This window comes from Colius striatus, chromosome W (genome assembly GCF_028858725.1).
Source record: "Colius striatus isolate bColStr4 chromosome W, bColStr4.1.hap1, whole genome shotgun sequence".
Taxonomy (NCBI): domain Eukaryota; kingdom Metazoa; phylum Chordata; class Aves; order Coliiformes; family Coliidae; genus Colius; species Colius striatus.
In genome coordinates this window covers 13,417,897-13,432,001 of record NC_084789.1, presented here as the reverse complement: position 1 = coordinate 13,432,001, position 14,105 = coordinate 13,417,897, and the positions used below count along the sequence as shown (strand labels likewise).

The 14,105-nt window shown below is 40.3% G+C and overlaps 1 protein-coding gene across 1 annotated transcript; it reads right to left on the bottom strand.

Annotated features, from left to right (window-relative positions):
- Nucleotides 1-7,143: 7,143 nt before the first annotated feature.
- On the bottom strand, nt 7,144-9,424 carry LOC133628502 (endogenous retrovirus group K member 5 Gag polyprotein-like). Its single transcript, XM_062016743.1, has one exon. It carries the CDS (start codon nt 9,171-9,173, stop codon nt 7,239-7,241), a length of 1,935 nt encoding a protein of 644 aa, XP_061872727.1. The 5' UTR covers nt 9,174-9,424; the 3' UTR covers nt 7,144-7,238.
- Between the last annotated feature and the right edge of the window lie 4,681 nt (nt 9,425-14,105).

The window sequence follows — 14,105 nt, the reverse complement described above, 5'->3', positions numbered from 1 at the left end:
CAGTCTAGTAGATTCGGTCATCCCTTTCCTCCTCCTGGCTGGAGGCAGGGACCCTCTATTTCTGTTCTTCATCAGAATATTCGCTATCTGATCCTTGCAATTGCAGACCTGAAGTCTCCTCATTGGCATCGAAGGAAGTAGTTGCAGTTCTTCTATGTCTTGGAGATTGTTGATTGTCCTCTTTTGTTTTGGCAGCCACTCTGCTGACAGCCCTCTTGGGTGGTCCTTTTCTAACAGCTGTCTTCCCCCTTAGTTCACGTACACGCGCTTCCAGCTTAAAAGTGGGTTCACCATCCCACTTCCTCATATCCTCTCCTTGGCTACGCAAAAAGAGCCAGAGTTCATTTCGTGGTGTACTCCTGCGTCTGGGACTTCCTTTTCCCCTGGTCGGGACAGTGGATGACTGAATTCTTGAAGTAGATCTGACAATCAGGCCATCATCCCACACTGATGAGGAGGTGCAGAGGCTCTCTTCATAGTTCTGTAACCAAGAAGATACCCTCTCCACTGTTGGTATGTCCATGTCTGGATGATACACCATTGTCAGGATATTAGAATATGTAGCTGGGGCACTCTGGATCACTTTTCTCAACATGGCCCGTGTACACTGGACATCGTCTGGATCTGTGGAGGCCTCGGCATTATCCAGATCACCATAGATGACTTCCAACACAGCTAATTCCCTTAGATATTGGATCCCTTCATCAGCTCTAGTCCACTTTCCTCGGGCATTTACAAGGTCTTCCTTGAATGGGTATCTTGCCCGTACACTTGAGAGGAGTCGTTTCCAAAGACTACAAATTGAGGTTTTCTTTCCAATGCCTCTGTCAATTCCCCGGTCCCTAGAAAGAGATCCTAGCTGTTGGGCTTCTCTGCCTTCCAATTGTTGACTGTCAGCCCCGTTATCCCAACATCGGAGCAGCCAGGCACCAATCCACTCACCTGGCTGGCGACTGTAATCTTTTCGCATATCTCTAAGTTCTGTTGAGGTGAGGGACCGAGTAGTTTCCATTTCCTTTTCGATTTCTTTCACTTCTTCTCCTGATCTCCTTACCGAAGGACCAGTTTCTTCTTCTAGCCTTTCCTCTTCCTCCCCTTCTGCCCTTACTAATCGATGATATGGACTTGACCTCCTTATCCACTGCTTCTTTTTCACTACTGGGGCAACCACTGTGGTTGTTGTTTGGTTCCCTGACTCAACCATGGTAGTCTCAGGTATAGTTTGAATTTCCACCTCGGCCATAGTTCTCTGAGAGGGCTGGACTGCAACTGACTCAACTATGTTGGTCTCAGGTACCGTTTGAGTTTCCATTTCAATCATAGTTCTCTGAGAGGGCTGGACTGCGACTGACTCAACTATGTTGGTCTCAGGTACCGTTTGAGTTTCCATTTCAATCATAGTTCTCTGAGAGGACTGGAATGCAGCTCGGTAGGCAGAGGCTAGGCCCCAGTATAGTGCCTGAACCTGATGGGCCTCATTAGGGTAGGTAAGACACCCTTCTATCAGGTAGCGTGTCAGTAAAGCAGGGTTTTTTATCTGTTCAGATGTAAAATCCCAGGTTACAGGAGGTGATAACCGTCCTAGGAATTTGCCTAAATTCATCCACATACCCTGCCACCCAGGGACTGGCCGCTTCAGGGGGCATTTTAACATGTTTCCATCCCAAATTTGTACTCTCTGATACCCAGATGACTCCAGATTCCACAAGATATATAATATATCAACCATGTTAATTAGTAATATTAAAACTCTCGTATAAGGGTGACTAAGGACCTGGGAAGTCTGTGTAACAAAATTGTCTAGATCAGTCCGAGCTGAGAAGAAAGAGGTGCTTTGCCCCATGGCCTCCACAAGATAGCTCCCACAGCACACTAAATTCATCAGTAACAGAATGAGACTTGCTATTATTATTTGGGCCATCATGTTCCCAGGCCCTTTCATCCTTTTCACAAAATTATATAGCCAGCTTAGCAAAGCTATTAAGGTTAAAGCACAGCAGATAGTCAATGTTAGTAGCATCGTGTTCCCAAACATTAGAAAGTGTAAGATAAGCTGCATAACAGCAAGGCTCCGTGACCAGCACGGGAACTTTGCACTCATTGTGCTTACTGTAATTGCAATGGAGCTAATGTAAAACTGCTATTATCTCGCCCCACGTTGGGCGCCAAAAGGGCTGTGGTAGTTTGAGCCTGGCTGGATGCCAGGTGCCCACCACACCGCTTTATCCCCCACCTCCTCAGCAAGCCAGGGAAGGGGAGAAAATAAGATGGGAGTCTCGTGGGTTGAGATAAAAGCAGTTTAATAAATAAGCAGCAAAGCCGCGCGCGCGCGGGAAGCAAAGCAGAAGCATATAAAGCTGTTACTCTCTACTTCCCATCAGCAGCGATGTCCGGCCACCTCCCGAGAAGCAGGGCTGCGGTACGCGTAGCGGTTGCTTTGGGAAGGCCAGAAATGAATCTCGCCTCCCCTTCCTGCTCCTCTCCCCCAGTTTATATTACTGAGCTGACGTCATATGGTATGGAATATCTCCTTGGTCAGCCTGGGTCAGCTGTCCTGGCCATAGTCCCTCCCAAGATCATGCCCACTCACAGCTATTGGTGAAGGTGGGGGAACGAATGCTGGAGGGACAGCCCTGATGTTGTGCAAGCGGTAGTCATAATATTGATATCAACAGTAAGCACAGCACTGCAGGAGCTGCTGTGGAAAATCACTACCGTCCCAGACCCACTACAAACCTGAATGGGGAAACCTGTTCCAGGTGTTACTGACCAATGAGACAGCAGGAAGAATGGCTGAAAAAGACTGGACTCATTACACCAGACTCAAAGGACCAGTGGACTCTCCACTCAAGGATGGACAGTGGCATGTATATTCACACAAAAACCCCTTGTGCCTTGTTATAGAAGGTATAAAAATTCAAGTGATTTTATTGAATATTTATATTTTAGTAAAATTTATAAGTTAGCATAACTAAGCAAAACTAGACCTCCTTGGTGAAGCTGCTCCCAAAGAGAACATGCATGAAAAATCAGGCACAATGAAAACAGATTATAACAATGGAGATTGTTTAAATCCATGCACCTCCAAGCCATAAAACATCTAAGAACAATGTTGAGAGAGATTGCTTCAGAAGAAGAGTTTGTTACATTAACCACTACGATGTTTGCTGTCCTGAACCCCTGTCAGAGACCAGCTCTTTCCAGGACGATGAAGGACAGGCGGACCACTGCTCTTAGGGCAAGTGACAGTTTATTGCTTCTTCTTATGCTCTTTTTATAGTCAGTACATATCGCAAAGGTCATCAGTATAGGTTAACAAACAATATGAGTACGTATATTTTCTATATGCTACAAATCAATCAAATGTTATCTACAAAATTTATGGTACTGTTTACTACATTTTTGTGATATATGTTCCGTGGCTACAAGACATCTGGTGTCCTTATCATTGTTGTGTATACAGGATGTTTTTGCTTAAGTTAGGGGCTTTGTTTAAGGAGCCAACCCTTTCAGGCAGGCTTCCTTAGAAAAGATTAACCCTTACCAGGCAAATCCTTTCGAGGGCCATTCTACCCTTTCAGGCAGATTGGTCTCATCATTTCACCCTTTTTTCTTTTTATTCAGTATGTATTGTAGCGGGAACGTGTTGTGTAGCCATTAATTGTAATTTTTTAGTTTTTATACTCGTTTGTTTTATCATATCATACATTAAACGAAATATGCAAGGTAATACTACAACTAGGACAATTATGCATAAAGTTGCTCCTATAAGGCAATAGATTCCTTTATAAAATGAAGATAAGGATGGAAAAGAAGCTTTTAAAACACTAACAAAATCATGAGCACGTTGGGCGAGAGGCAACTGCAATTTTTCTGTATTTTGTAGAGAGAGAATTTCTCCATGCAATTGTTTTAAGTTAATTGAAGAGTTGGCGTTATTCCATATTATGCTAAGCCAATAAGCAAAGATCTGTAATGATGACCAATAGTTAAAATCATGTTGTTGTGGTCGAGGTTGTTGTGGTATCAGCATCAGGCGTTGAAACCTCTTTCGGAGCTTGCCTATTTTCGTTTTTGGCATGTCGAACACAGCGTTCTGGAATCCACCGAGGTACAGGCTCATCTGTTGGGAAAATACAAACATACCCTCTACCCCATAATAGAACCGGGTCAGCGCCTCTCGTGGATCCATCAATAGGATCTTTCCATAATACTGCAGGTTTCTGCTGAGCTGGGGATTGCCAATGACGATCAGCAGCCGAAAGGCCAGCTGCATCGAGAGTAAAAAAGTTTAAAACAAGAAGAGCATGATTTAACAAAGACAAAGGAGTGTCCTTAATCCCCCATGTCCCCGTTTTTAATTTCTTTAATTGTGTCTTCAGAGTAAGGTTAAAGCGTTCAATCATGCCTTGACCCTGTGGATTATAAGGAATCCCTGTTTTATGTGTTATAGAAAAATGAGCACAAAATTTTGAAAATTTAGCACTAGTATATGCGGGGCCATTGTCTGTCTTGATAGTCTTCGGTATACCTAAAATTGAAAAGCAGTGTAACAAATGTGAAATTACTTGTGCGGTTGATTCTCCAGACAAAGGAGTGGCTACTGCAAAATGAGAAAAGGTATCAAGGGTTACATGGATATAAGAGAGGCGGCCAAAAGAAGGATAATGAGTAACATCCATCTGCCAGAGATCATTAGGTAAAAGACCTCGAGGATTAACTCCATAATGAGGAATTGGTAAAAAAGAAACACACGAAGAACATGTTCGAACAATTTCTCTAGCTTGTTCTCGAGAGATATGGCACATACGTTGTAGAGTAGCTGCAGGTAAGTGATGCAGAGAGTGCAAACGCTGGGCTTCTGCAACAGTAGCAACAGTAAAACGAGTTAACAAATCAGCCTGATTGTTGCCGTGACTCAAAGGTCCAGGTAATTTAGAGTGACTACGAATGTGTCCTACAAAAAGAGGTGCATCTCTTATTATTAAGAGAGATTGAATCAGACCAAAATATCGTTGTATAAAAGAAACTTTAGAAGCTATGACAGGAACTGTTTCTAAAAATTGTAATGAAGTGACAATGTAACGACTGTCAGAATAGATATTCAAAGGCTCAGAAAATTTCAACAGTGCTTGATAAATTGCATATAATTCAGTCATTTGTGCAGAAACATTCTCTAATTTCCAAACAAATTGGTCTGTAGGAGTATACAGGACTGCTTGTCCATTAGATGATCCATCTGTAAAAACAGTCAATGCTCCTGTTATAGGGGCTCCTTTAACGACCCTAGGAAAAGCTAAAGAATGATAGGTAGCAAAACTAAGAATTTTATCAGAAGGGAACTTTTGTGTTATTTCTCCAGGAAAAGCAGCTAAGGCTACAGCAAAATCGTCTACAGTGGCCATCAGCCAAGTAATTTGAGCAGGTGTGTATGGAATTCCAATTACTGCCGGTTCTTTCCCAAGATGAGTAATACATAACTTTCGTCCTTGTTTAATTCGTTCTGCTATCTTTTGAGGATATGAAACAAGAACTCCTTTTGCAGAGTGAGATCCATGTATCCAACACAGAACACCGTCTTGATACAAGACTCCTGTAGGAGTCATTACTGTAGGCAAGATATATAAAAAGAAAGACTTTGTTATGTCTGCATATTGTAATTGAGCATTTTCTATGGCCTTTTCAACCAATCGAAGAGCTTGTTTTCCCTCTTGTGTTAACTTGCGAGGAGAGGTAGGATCAGGGTTTCCCTCAAGTATTTTAAAAAGAGGATGCAAATCGGCTGTCGTTAACTTAAGAAAAGATCTGAGCCAATTAATGTCTCCCAAAAGTTTTTGAAAATCATTCAAGGTTTTTAAAGAATTTGTTCGTATGGCAATTTTTTGTGGCATAAAAGATTTAGGATATAGTTGAAACCCCAAATATTGAAAAGGATATGATTTTTGTACCTTTTCTTGTGCTATTTTCAAACCATGTTTAGTTAACATCTGTTCAATATGAGCATAAGCATGTTGCAACTTATCGATAGATGAGGCTGCTAAAAGGATATCATCCATATAATGGATACAAAGAACATCAGGAAATTGTTGTCTAGTCGCTTTTATACTTTCATGAACAAATTTTTGCCAAAGAGTAGGACTATTAGCCATTCCTTGAGGCAATACTTTCCATTGGTAGCGTTCCATAGGTTCACTAAAATTTATGGATGGAATGCTAAAAGCAAATCGACATTTGTCATCTGGATGTAAGTGGATAGTGTAAAAACAATCTTTTAAGTCAATAATTATTTTTTCAAAATTTTGAGGAATGGCAATAGGACTAGGTAGACCAGGTTGTAACGCTCCCATGGTACACATTGTTTTATTGACTTCTCTCAAGTCTTGGAGAAGTCTCCATTTCCCAGACTTCTTTTTTATAACAAAAATAGGTGAGTTCCATGGTGATGTGGAAGGTTCTATATGACCTAATTGTAATTGTTCCGCTACTAATTGACGAGCAGCTTGCAATTTTTCTTTAGTTAGAGGCCATTGATCAACCCAAACAGGATGATCTGATTTCCAACAGATTTTATCTGCATACATAGTTACTGATAAATTTATCAGATTAATTGCTAGGCGTATAAAGGTATGCACCCATTTGTGTCAAGATATCTCGGCCCCAGAGGTTAAGAGGCAAGCTTTCTAGTACATATGGTTGAATGGTACCAGAGTGTCCCTCTTTGTCTGTCCAACTTAACAACTTACAGCTTTGAAGAGGCAAATTTGCAACTCCAATTCCTTTTAGATCAGCTGAAGCATGCTGTAAAGGCCATTCTTTTGGCCATTGTTTTAAAGTCATTACCGATACATCTGCTCCGGTGTCCAAGAGTCCTGTAAAATTTTTACCATCAATTGTTAACTGAAGTTCAGGTCTCTGATGATTGATGGGCTGTAAAAGATAAACGTCAGTAGATCCAAAACCGCCTGTTCCCCGAATGTGGGAATCAGCTTTTCCTATAGATGAAACATAAGGAATTAAAAGCAACTGTGCAATCTTTGTTCCTGCAGGTAGATTAAAGACAGAAGTTTCAGATTGTAACATAACTTTTAACTCTCCTTCATAATCACAATCAATTAGTCCTGGTATAACTCGCAATCCTTTCATGCTCAGACTACTTCGTCCCAATACCAAACCGCACGTTCCCGCAGGTAATGGGCCATATATCCCTGTTGGGATAGCTTGTGCCCCCATTTCAGGTGTTAATACGAAGTGGGAGGAGGAACACAGGTCCAGTCCGGCACTGTGACTGGTGGCTCGGTGGAGTTGTGAAATGGATTGTTTAGCTGGTGCTCTGAGGTTTGCACCTGCACAGGATACATCCCCTGTTTGTTTGGGTGGGCCCGGGGCAAGCCCATTGAGAAGTTTCCCGACTGTAAGGAATTGCCGTTCTTATCGTATTTAGATCGGCATTCATTAGCCCAATGATTACCCTTTTTGCATTTTGGGCATAAACCTGGATTTTTTCCATTATTACTTGGAATCTTTTTATTAGGACATTGACGTACTTGATGCCCCATTTGTCCGCAATGAAAACAGCTACCAGGAGGGCCTGCAACCCTTCTGTTTTTCTTAAATTGCATTGCAGCTAAAACTTGCTCAACAGGTTTGCCCTGTTGTGCTGCGGCAGTGACTATGCCTTGAATATATCCAGAGCTAACATCAGAACATAATCTGATATAGTCATTTAATGTTGATTTATTTTTCCAAGGTCTTAATATGGATTGACAGATATTATTAGCATTTTCAAAAGCTAATTCCTTAACTAAAATCATAGCTGAATCGGTGTCTTGTATGAGCCTAGATGAAGTTTGTAACAAACGAGATACAAAATCATGATAAGGTTCATCTGGTCCCTGTCGGACTTTAGTTAATTCTTCCCTAGACGTTCCATGTCTAGGTAGCCCTTTCCAGGCTTTCAAACCAATTTCTCGAATGGCATCATATGTCGCAGCAGGGTAAGTTAATTGTTGTGCCAGATCAACATGCGGTCCTGTGCCAGCTAACATTTCATGAGTAATTCCTTGTTGGCGAAAGTTTGGTTTTTGAGAATAATCATAACAGGAATCCATAAAATCTGTAAGCCATAACAAATATTCTCCTCCCGTTAAGGTAGCTTTAGCTAAGCCTTTCCAGTCCCATGGGGGAAGAACTTCAGCTGCAATTGTCTCTAAAATAACAATAGTATATGGTGCAGTTGCACCATATTGAGCAGCAGCTGTTTTCAATTCTTTAAGATTCTTAAATGGAATGGATGTATATGTAGCAATTCTAACATTGGCTTGAGTAGGGTGAGGAGCATATGTTATAGGATAAGCATGCAATATTTTTGAAAACCCACTCACATCTTCACCTTGTTGTTTAGCTTGTAGCAATGATAACTGTAAGGGTGAGTGAGGTGATATTTGATGGTATATGTCAGGAGGGGGCGGACGTCTACCAGCTTCTATTGCTGGTAAAACAACAGGTTCCTTTTTTAAAAGTGTTTGCTGTTTCTTCAATTTAAAAGGCGTGTTAACAAACACTTGATCATCTTCATTATGATACTGAGCAGCTTCTTTTTCTAATTCAGCTTCCTCATCGGAGGATAATTCTTCAGATAATTCTATAGGTCTCAAGGCGCTCTTGCTTTGTTTTAACAGTCGGCATTTTTTACCTCCCGTATTTGAGTACATAAGAAAGGGATTTTTAAAATTAGATTCCTGAATATCTTTTTGTTCATTATTGATTATTGATGGATATTCAGGTGGAGCAGAGGGTTGTGAATCGGGATTAGTAACAGCAGAAGGTTTTAAACCTGAATCCGCTGAACGAGATCGAGGACGTGTTTGTCGTTGCCATTTATCATATTCAGTATCACCTTGTAAACATTCTTTAATTAAAGTCCATAAAGGAAAAGCATCTATAGGGATCTTATCAGGGCCGTTAGCAGCATAATAGCTTTTAATGTTTTCACCGACCTTATTCCAGGTTTCCAAGTTAATAGTGCCTTTATTCGGAAACCAAGGACACACAGTGTCTATAAATTCTAAAAATCCACCCACTTGCTTGGTGGTTACAAATATATTTCGACTTTTTAACAACGTCTTAACCATAGCTACAAACAGCTGTCTTTCCGTACTATGTACATGTCCCATATTTTAAATTGTAAATGCTGAATATGAGGGAGCCCTACCGTTGAGTCACGAGGTTCAGTTTGGACCCCCTTGCTTTCTAAGACACCTTATAGAAAGGGCTTAGGTGCGGCTGGATCCAGACTTAGTCTCAGACTTGGTCAACGGAAAATCTAAGACAAAAAAGGGATTTTTGTTTTTATTTTACTGAGATAAATTTCTACTTTCTTATATTTTACACCTTCCTAGTAGTTCTGCCCCCCTTTATTTCCCCTTTTCCTTACCGCGGTTCTGTTGATTCGGAGGCAGCTCACCCTGGTCAAAGGCAACCGAGTTTCCCGGGTTTCGGCACCATTTGTCAGAGACCAGCTCTTTCCAGGACGATGAAGGACAGGCGGACCACTGCTCTTAGGGCAAGTGACAGTTTATTGCTTCTTCTTATGCTCTTTTTATAGTCAGTACATATCGCAAAGGTCATCAGTATAGGTTAACAAACAATATGAGTACGTATATTTTCTATATGCTACAAATCAATCAAATGTTATCTACAAAATTTATGGTACTGTTTACTACATTTTTGTGATATATGTTCCGTGGCTACAAGACATCTGGTGTCCTTATCATTGTTGTGTATACAGGATGTTTTTGCTTAAGTTAGGGGCTTTGTTTAAGGAGCCAACCCTTTCAGGCAGGCTTCCTTAGAAAAGATTAACCCTTACCAGGCAAATCCTTTCGAGGGCCATTCTACCCTTTCAGGCAGATTGGTCTCATCAAACACCCATAACTTTCTGGTCCAGAGCACCATTCTATTCCAGAGTGCCAGATAATTGGTACCGTTCTGGTTCAGAACATCAAATAATCAGTAGCTTAAATCAGCCATTTGGCCAAGTGATTTTGAAATATGTATGAATATGTATAACTTGTGTAATAAGAGACCAATCAATAAGAGTGATGTAATGTACATAAGTAACAAATAACCAATTAAGGTAAAGGGCAAATTTAATGAACAATTATAAGCAGGCTTTTATGCATAGTAAAAAAGAACAAAAGAATGTTGAGTATAAATATTTCTCGATTCTAATGCCTCATCAGACATTCTTTAGGAATGATCCTGTGTCCCCGTTGCATCATCAAATAAAGGACATCTTTGCTTATCTAACTTTGTGTAGATAATTTTTTTCTTCCCCAGCAGATTTGCAACACCTTAAATTCAAGAAACAATAAGAATATAATAGAAAAATGAACACTCTTAAATGTTATTAATTGATGAAGTGGTGGTAGCAAAAATTTTGTTTCTAATTGAATTAATGTTTTTGGGTTGTATAAAAAAAAAACAAAAAACACAACAGTTTTTGGGAACATGAGAGAAAAAGAGAATAATTTGGCAAAAAAATGAAGGAGAAGTGGAGCCTATTAGGAATTTAGGAAATAAATTAACATCTAAAGATGAATATCCAATTAAGCTATGGATAAACGTGACTGAAAGGAAAACTTTATACATGATTTAAGTTGATGCTTGTCAAATATTTTAGTGTGGAAATTTGGGGAATCAAAAGGGGCTGAACAATAAAGATAAATACATGTGTCCCCAAAGCAATAGCGACAAAGGAGAGCTGCTTCTTGGGAGCACATTTGGTGGACTACCCAGTCTAACGTACAAACCAATGTGGGATGATCTCTCTTAAAAGGACAAATCCATTTGAATAAAGACCTGACAAGGTCTGGATGTTAAAATTCAAATTATAATCTATTAATTACTGTAACAAAAGCTGATTTAGTAGTGAACCAAACTTATGAGCTAAAACCAAACATTACTGGACAAGATCCAGTAAACAAATGCAGCATAAAAATATAGAAGTCAGAAAAATAAAACAAAAAGGGAAACAAATGAGACTACTGTCTTTCCCAAAATAAAGCAATGAAGTCTGCCAAATGACCTGAGGGTAATAAAAATAATTAATATAAAAGATTTGAAGAAAACATTTGAGATTAAAACAAGATATGGAGATACAAATGTCTGGGTTGAATGAATTAAATATACGGTACAGAGCCTGAATAATTGTTATGTATGTGCCTCGGGAAAAAAAAAATAAAAACAAAACACCAAAATTTATGACACAAATAATTCCTTTTCTATTAAGATGGAGTAAGCACCTATAAGGAATGTAATATCCTTATACTAAGAAAGAACTGCATGGGGAAAGGAGACCTATTAAGCTCTCACTACTATTTATTGCTCTACAGCACAAGGATGTCAAGGTACCTCCTGTTTTCTCTGCAGTGGCTGGTAACCACACAGCTTGTCTCTCACAACAGGGTGAAGGTGCTACTGGGTATCTCTCGGAGACCTACAGGTATGTACTGAGTCACTGAATGTGACTGAGGATAAGGCAGGAAATTATCAGGGCAGATCTGTGGTAGTATTGTGGAGGAAGAATCCTAAGGTCTATACTCCCTCAAAACTGGAGAGGCACCTGTGCCCTTTTTCAATTGACCATTCATTCCATTCACCCTGGCATTTGAAAAAGGATCATATATCCTAGAAAAAAGAACAAAAAGGAGTCTAGGGGTGTCATTTGATGACAGAATCTATATTGCTTCAACTGGAGTCCCTAGAGGGGTTCCACTAGATGCCACTAGTAGAATGGCATGGGAAAACAGAATAGCTCTAGGAATGATGTTAGCAGAGAAGGGAGGAGCTTGTGTAATGTTAAGAAACAAATGTTGTACCTTTAAACCAAACAACACAGCACTGGATGGATCCATAACCAGAGCATTACAAGGACTTACAACATAAGCAGAGGGATTGGCTGAGAATTCAGGAATAGATAGCTCTATTACAGGATGGTTGAAGTCATGATTTGGGAAATGGAAAGAAATATTAATATCTATGGTTACATCTCTGATAGTAGTTGTGGGAATATTAACAGCAGTTGGATGCTGTATAATTCCTTGTGGGTACAGAAGAGGTGGGCACGGGGTGGAGTGAAAGGAGGTGATTGTGTTAGCAGATAAAAGCACATGGTGTAAACAATTAGTTGGAATAAAGCATCATCCATACTGAGTATGCAGTGATCTTGTCCCCTCAGCGGGGATGGGCTGAGTGATCCGTACAGGTGGCCTGGTGATGTTGTCGATAGCGGCAAAAAATGCCTTTGGAACCGCGACCTTACTATGAGAAAGTGTTGCTTCTCAAGGAACAAGAAGAAAATCAAGAAGAGTTATTGTTAAAAATTAACTGTGAAATAATGTTGTCTAACCTGGAAGTGTCATTTTAAATTGCAAACAGCAACAAATGTTTTTTTTTTAAAAAGAGGGGGGATTCATAGAAAATGTTAATGTTCTTTTTTGCAGTTTGGAGTCAAGGGGAACTAAGACAAAAGAATTTCTACTCATGTCAGTTTCTTTGTATTGCTAACTAGTTACCAGCAGAACACCAGCTCTTGCAAGAACACTTAATAAAAGTGCTTCACTGCAGAGTATGACCTGAGTCATTCCCGAGAAAACTTGTTTCTTACAGCCACACTACTGAATTATAAGGCGAATGAACCCTTTTAATGATGTCTCTTTTTTCCAATTCTGTTACCACCCAGTCAATCCCTGGGAGGGCTGCTGCAGGCAGTGGATATTGTTGAACATTAGTGACTTTCAAAGGGGGTAAAGGCATAGATGTTTCTAATAGGCTCAATCTCATTGTGCCTGATTTTCTTTCCTTTCCTGCAAAGCTCCACACAGTTCCATCAGGGAATTTCCACATTTGACCACACAGTATATCAAATCTCAAAAGATTACTAGGTACAGCACCAACCAATACCTCAGTCCTGGTTAATTTTTGCTCCCCTGGTAACCAGAGGGCAATTTTTTCATTGGAGCACTCCTTTAAGGCACCATTAATCCCTATAAATTTAACTTTACGCTGGCCAGGTTTTATGCCAAGAGTTTCTGCAATTTCATTAGTGATTACTGACATTTGTGCCCCAGTGTCAATGAGAAATTCTACAATAATTTTCTGAGGTCCAACAGGAATAGTAATGATGGGTTCAGAGGTTTTGTCAGAGAGCCATTGAATTGCTAATACCAGCCAGGCAGGGTGGCTCAGTGCCCTCCACAGAGATTGGAGGGTTGTTTTGGGGTTTTTTTTTTTGCTGGGATTTTGTTAGCTCAATTAGACTGTGTTCTGGTGCAGGAGGCACACTGTCCTTAGGGGTTAGATGACCCCTAATGTTTACAAATATGTAAAGGGTAGATGTCAGGAGAATGGAACCAGGCTCTTCTCAATGATGACCAATGATAGGATAAGGGGCAATGGGTATAAACTGGAACACAAGAGGTTCCAAAGAAACAAAAGGAAGAATTTATTTCACTATGAGGGTGATGGAGCACTGGAACAGGCTGCATTGTTCAGTCTCCTTCTCTGGAGACACACAGTTCCTGTGTGACCTACTCTAGGTGGTCCTGCTCTGGCAGGGAGGTTGGACTAGAAGATCTTTCAAGGTCCCTTCCAACCCTTAAGATTCTGTGATTCTGTGACCCCTAGCGACTTGTCTTCCCTAGCTGAATTATTCCCTTTAGATAAAGACTGGGCTAATGTGTAGAGATATCATGCAAAAATTGTCAAGATATCCACAGATCTAAAGCTTTACGCCACATTTCACTCAGACCATTAAAACATGGGATCTGGCCTTCCTAAGGAACAAAAGTTGTATATGCAAGCTTTAAAGCAGCTACTGCAGACTTCTCACTGTTTGGTAACAGATGATTAATTGAGTGAGCTGTTGCGCTGTATTCAGAGATATTGTACATGGTTCCTGGCAGAAGGGAGCATAGATTTAGCATTATGGTACAAAGTGGGGCAAGAGTTTAAAACTAAAAAGGAACTGGGGCTTGCAGTTCCTACCTCTGTTGTGTTTACGTGGTGACTGATTTATCATAGAATAGTAGGGATTGGAAGGGACC

Bases quoted from the DNA above. Each gene is read 5' to 3' on its own strand.
- LOC133628502 (XM_062016743.1), bottom strand. From the start codon at position 9,173: ATGGGACATGTACATAGTACGGAAAGACAGCTGTTTGTAGCTATGGTT.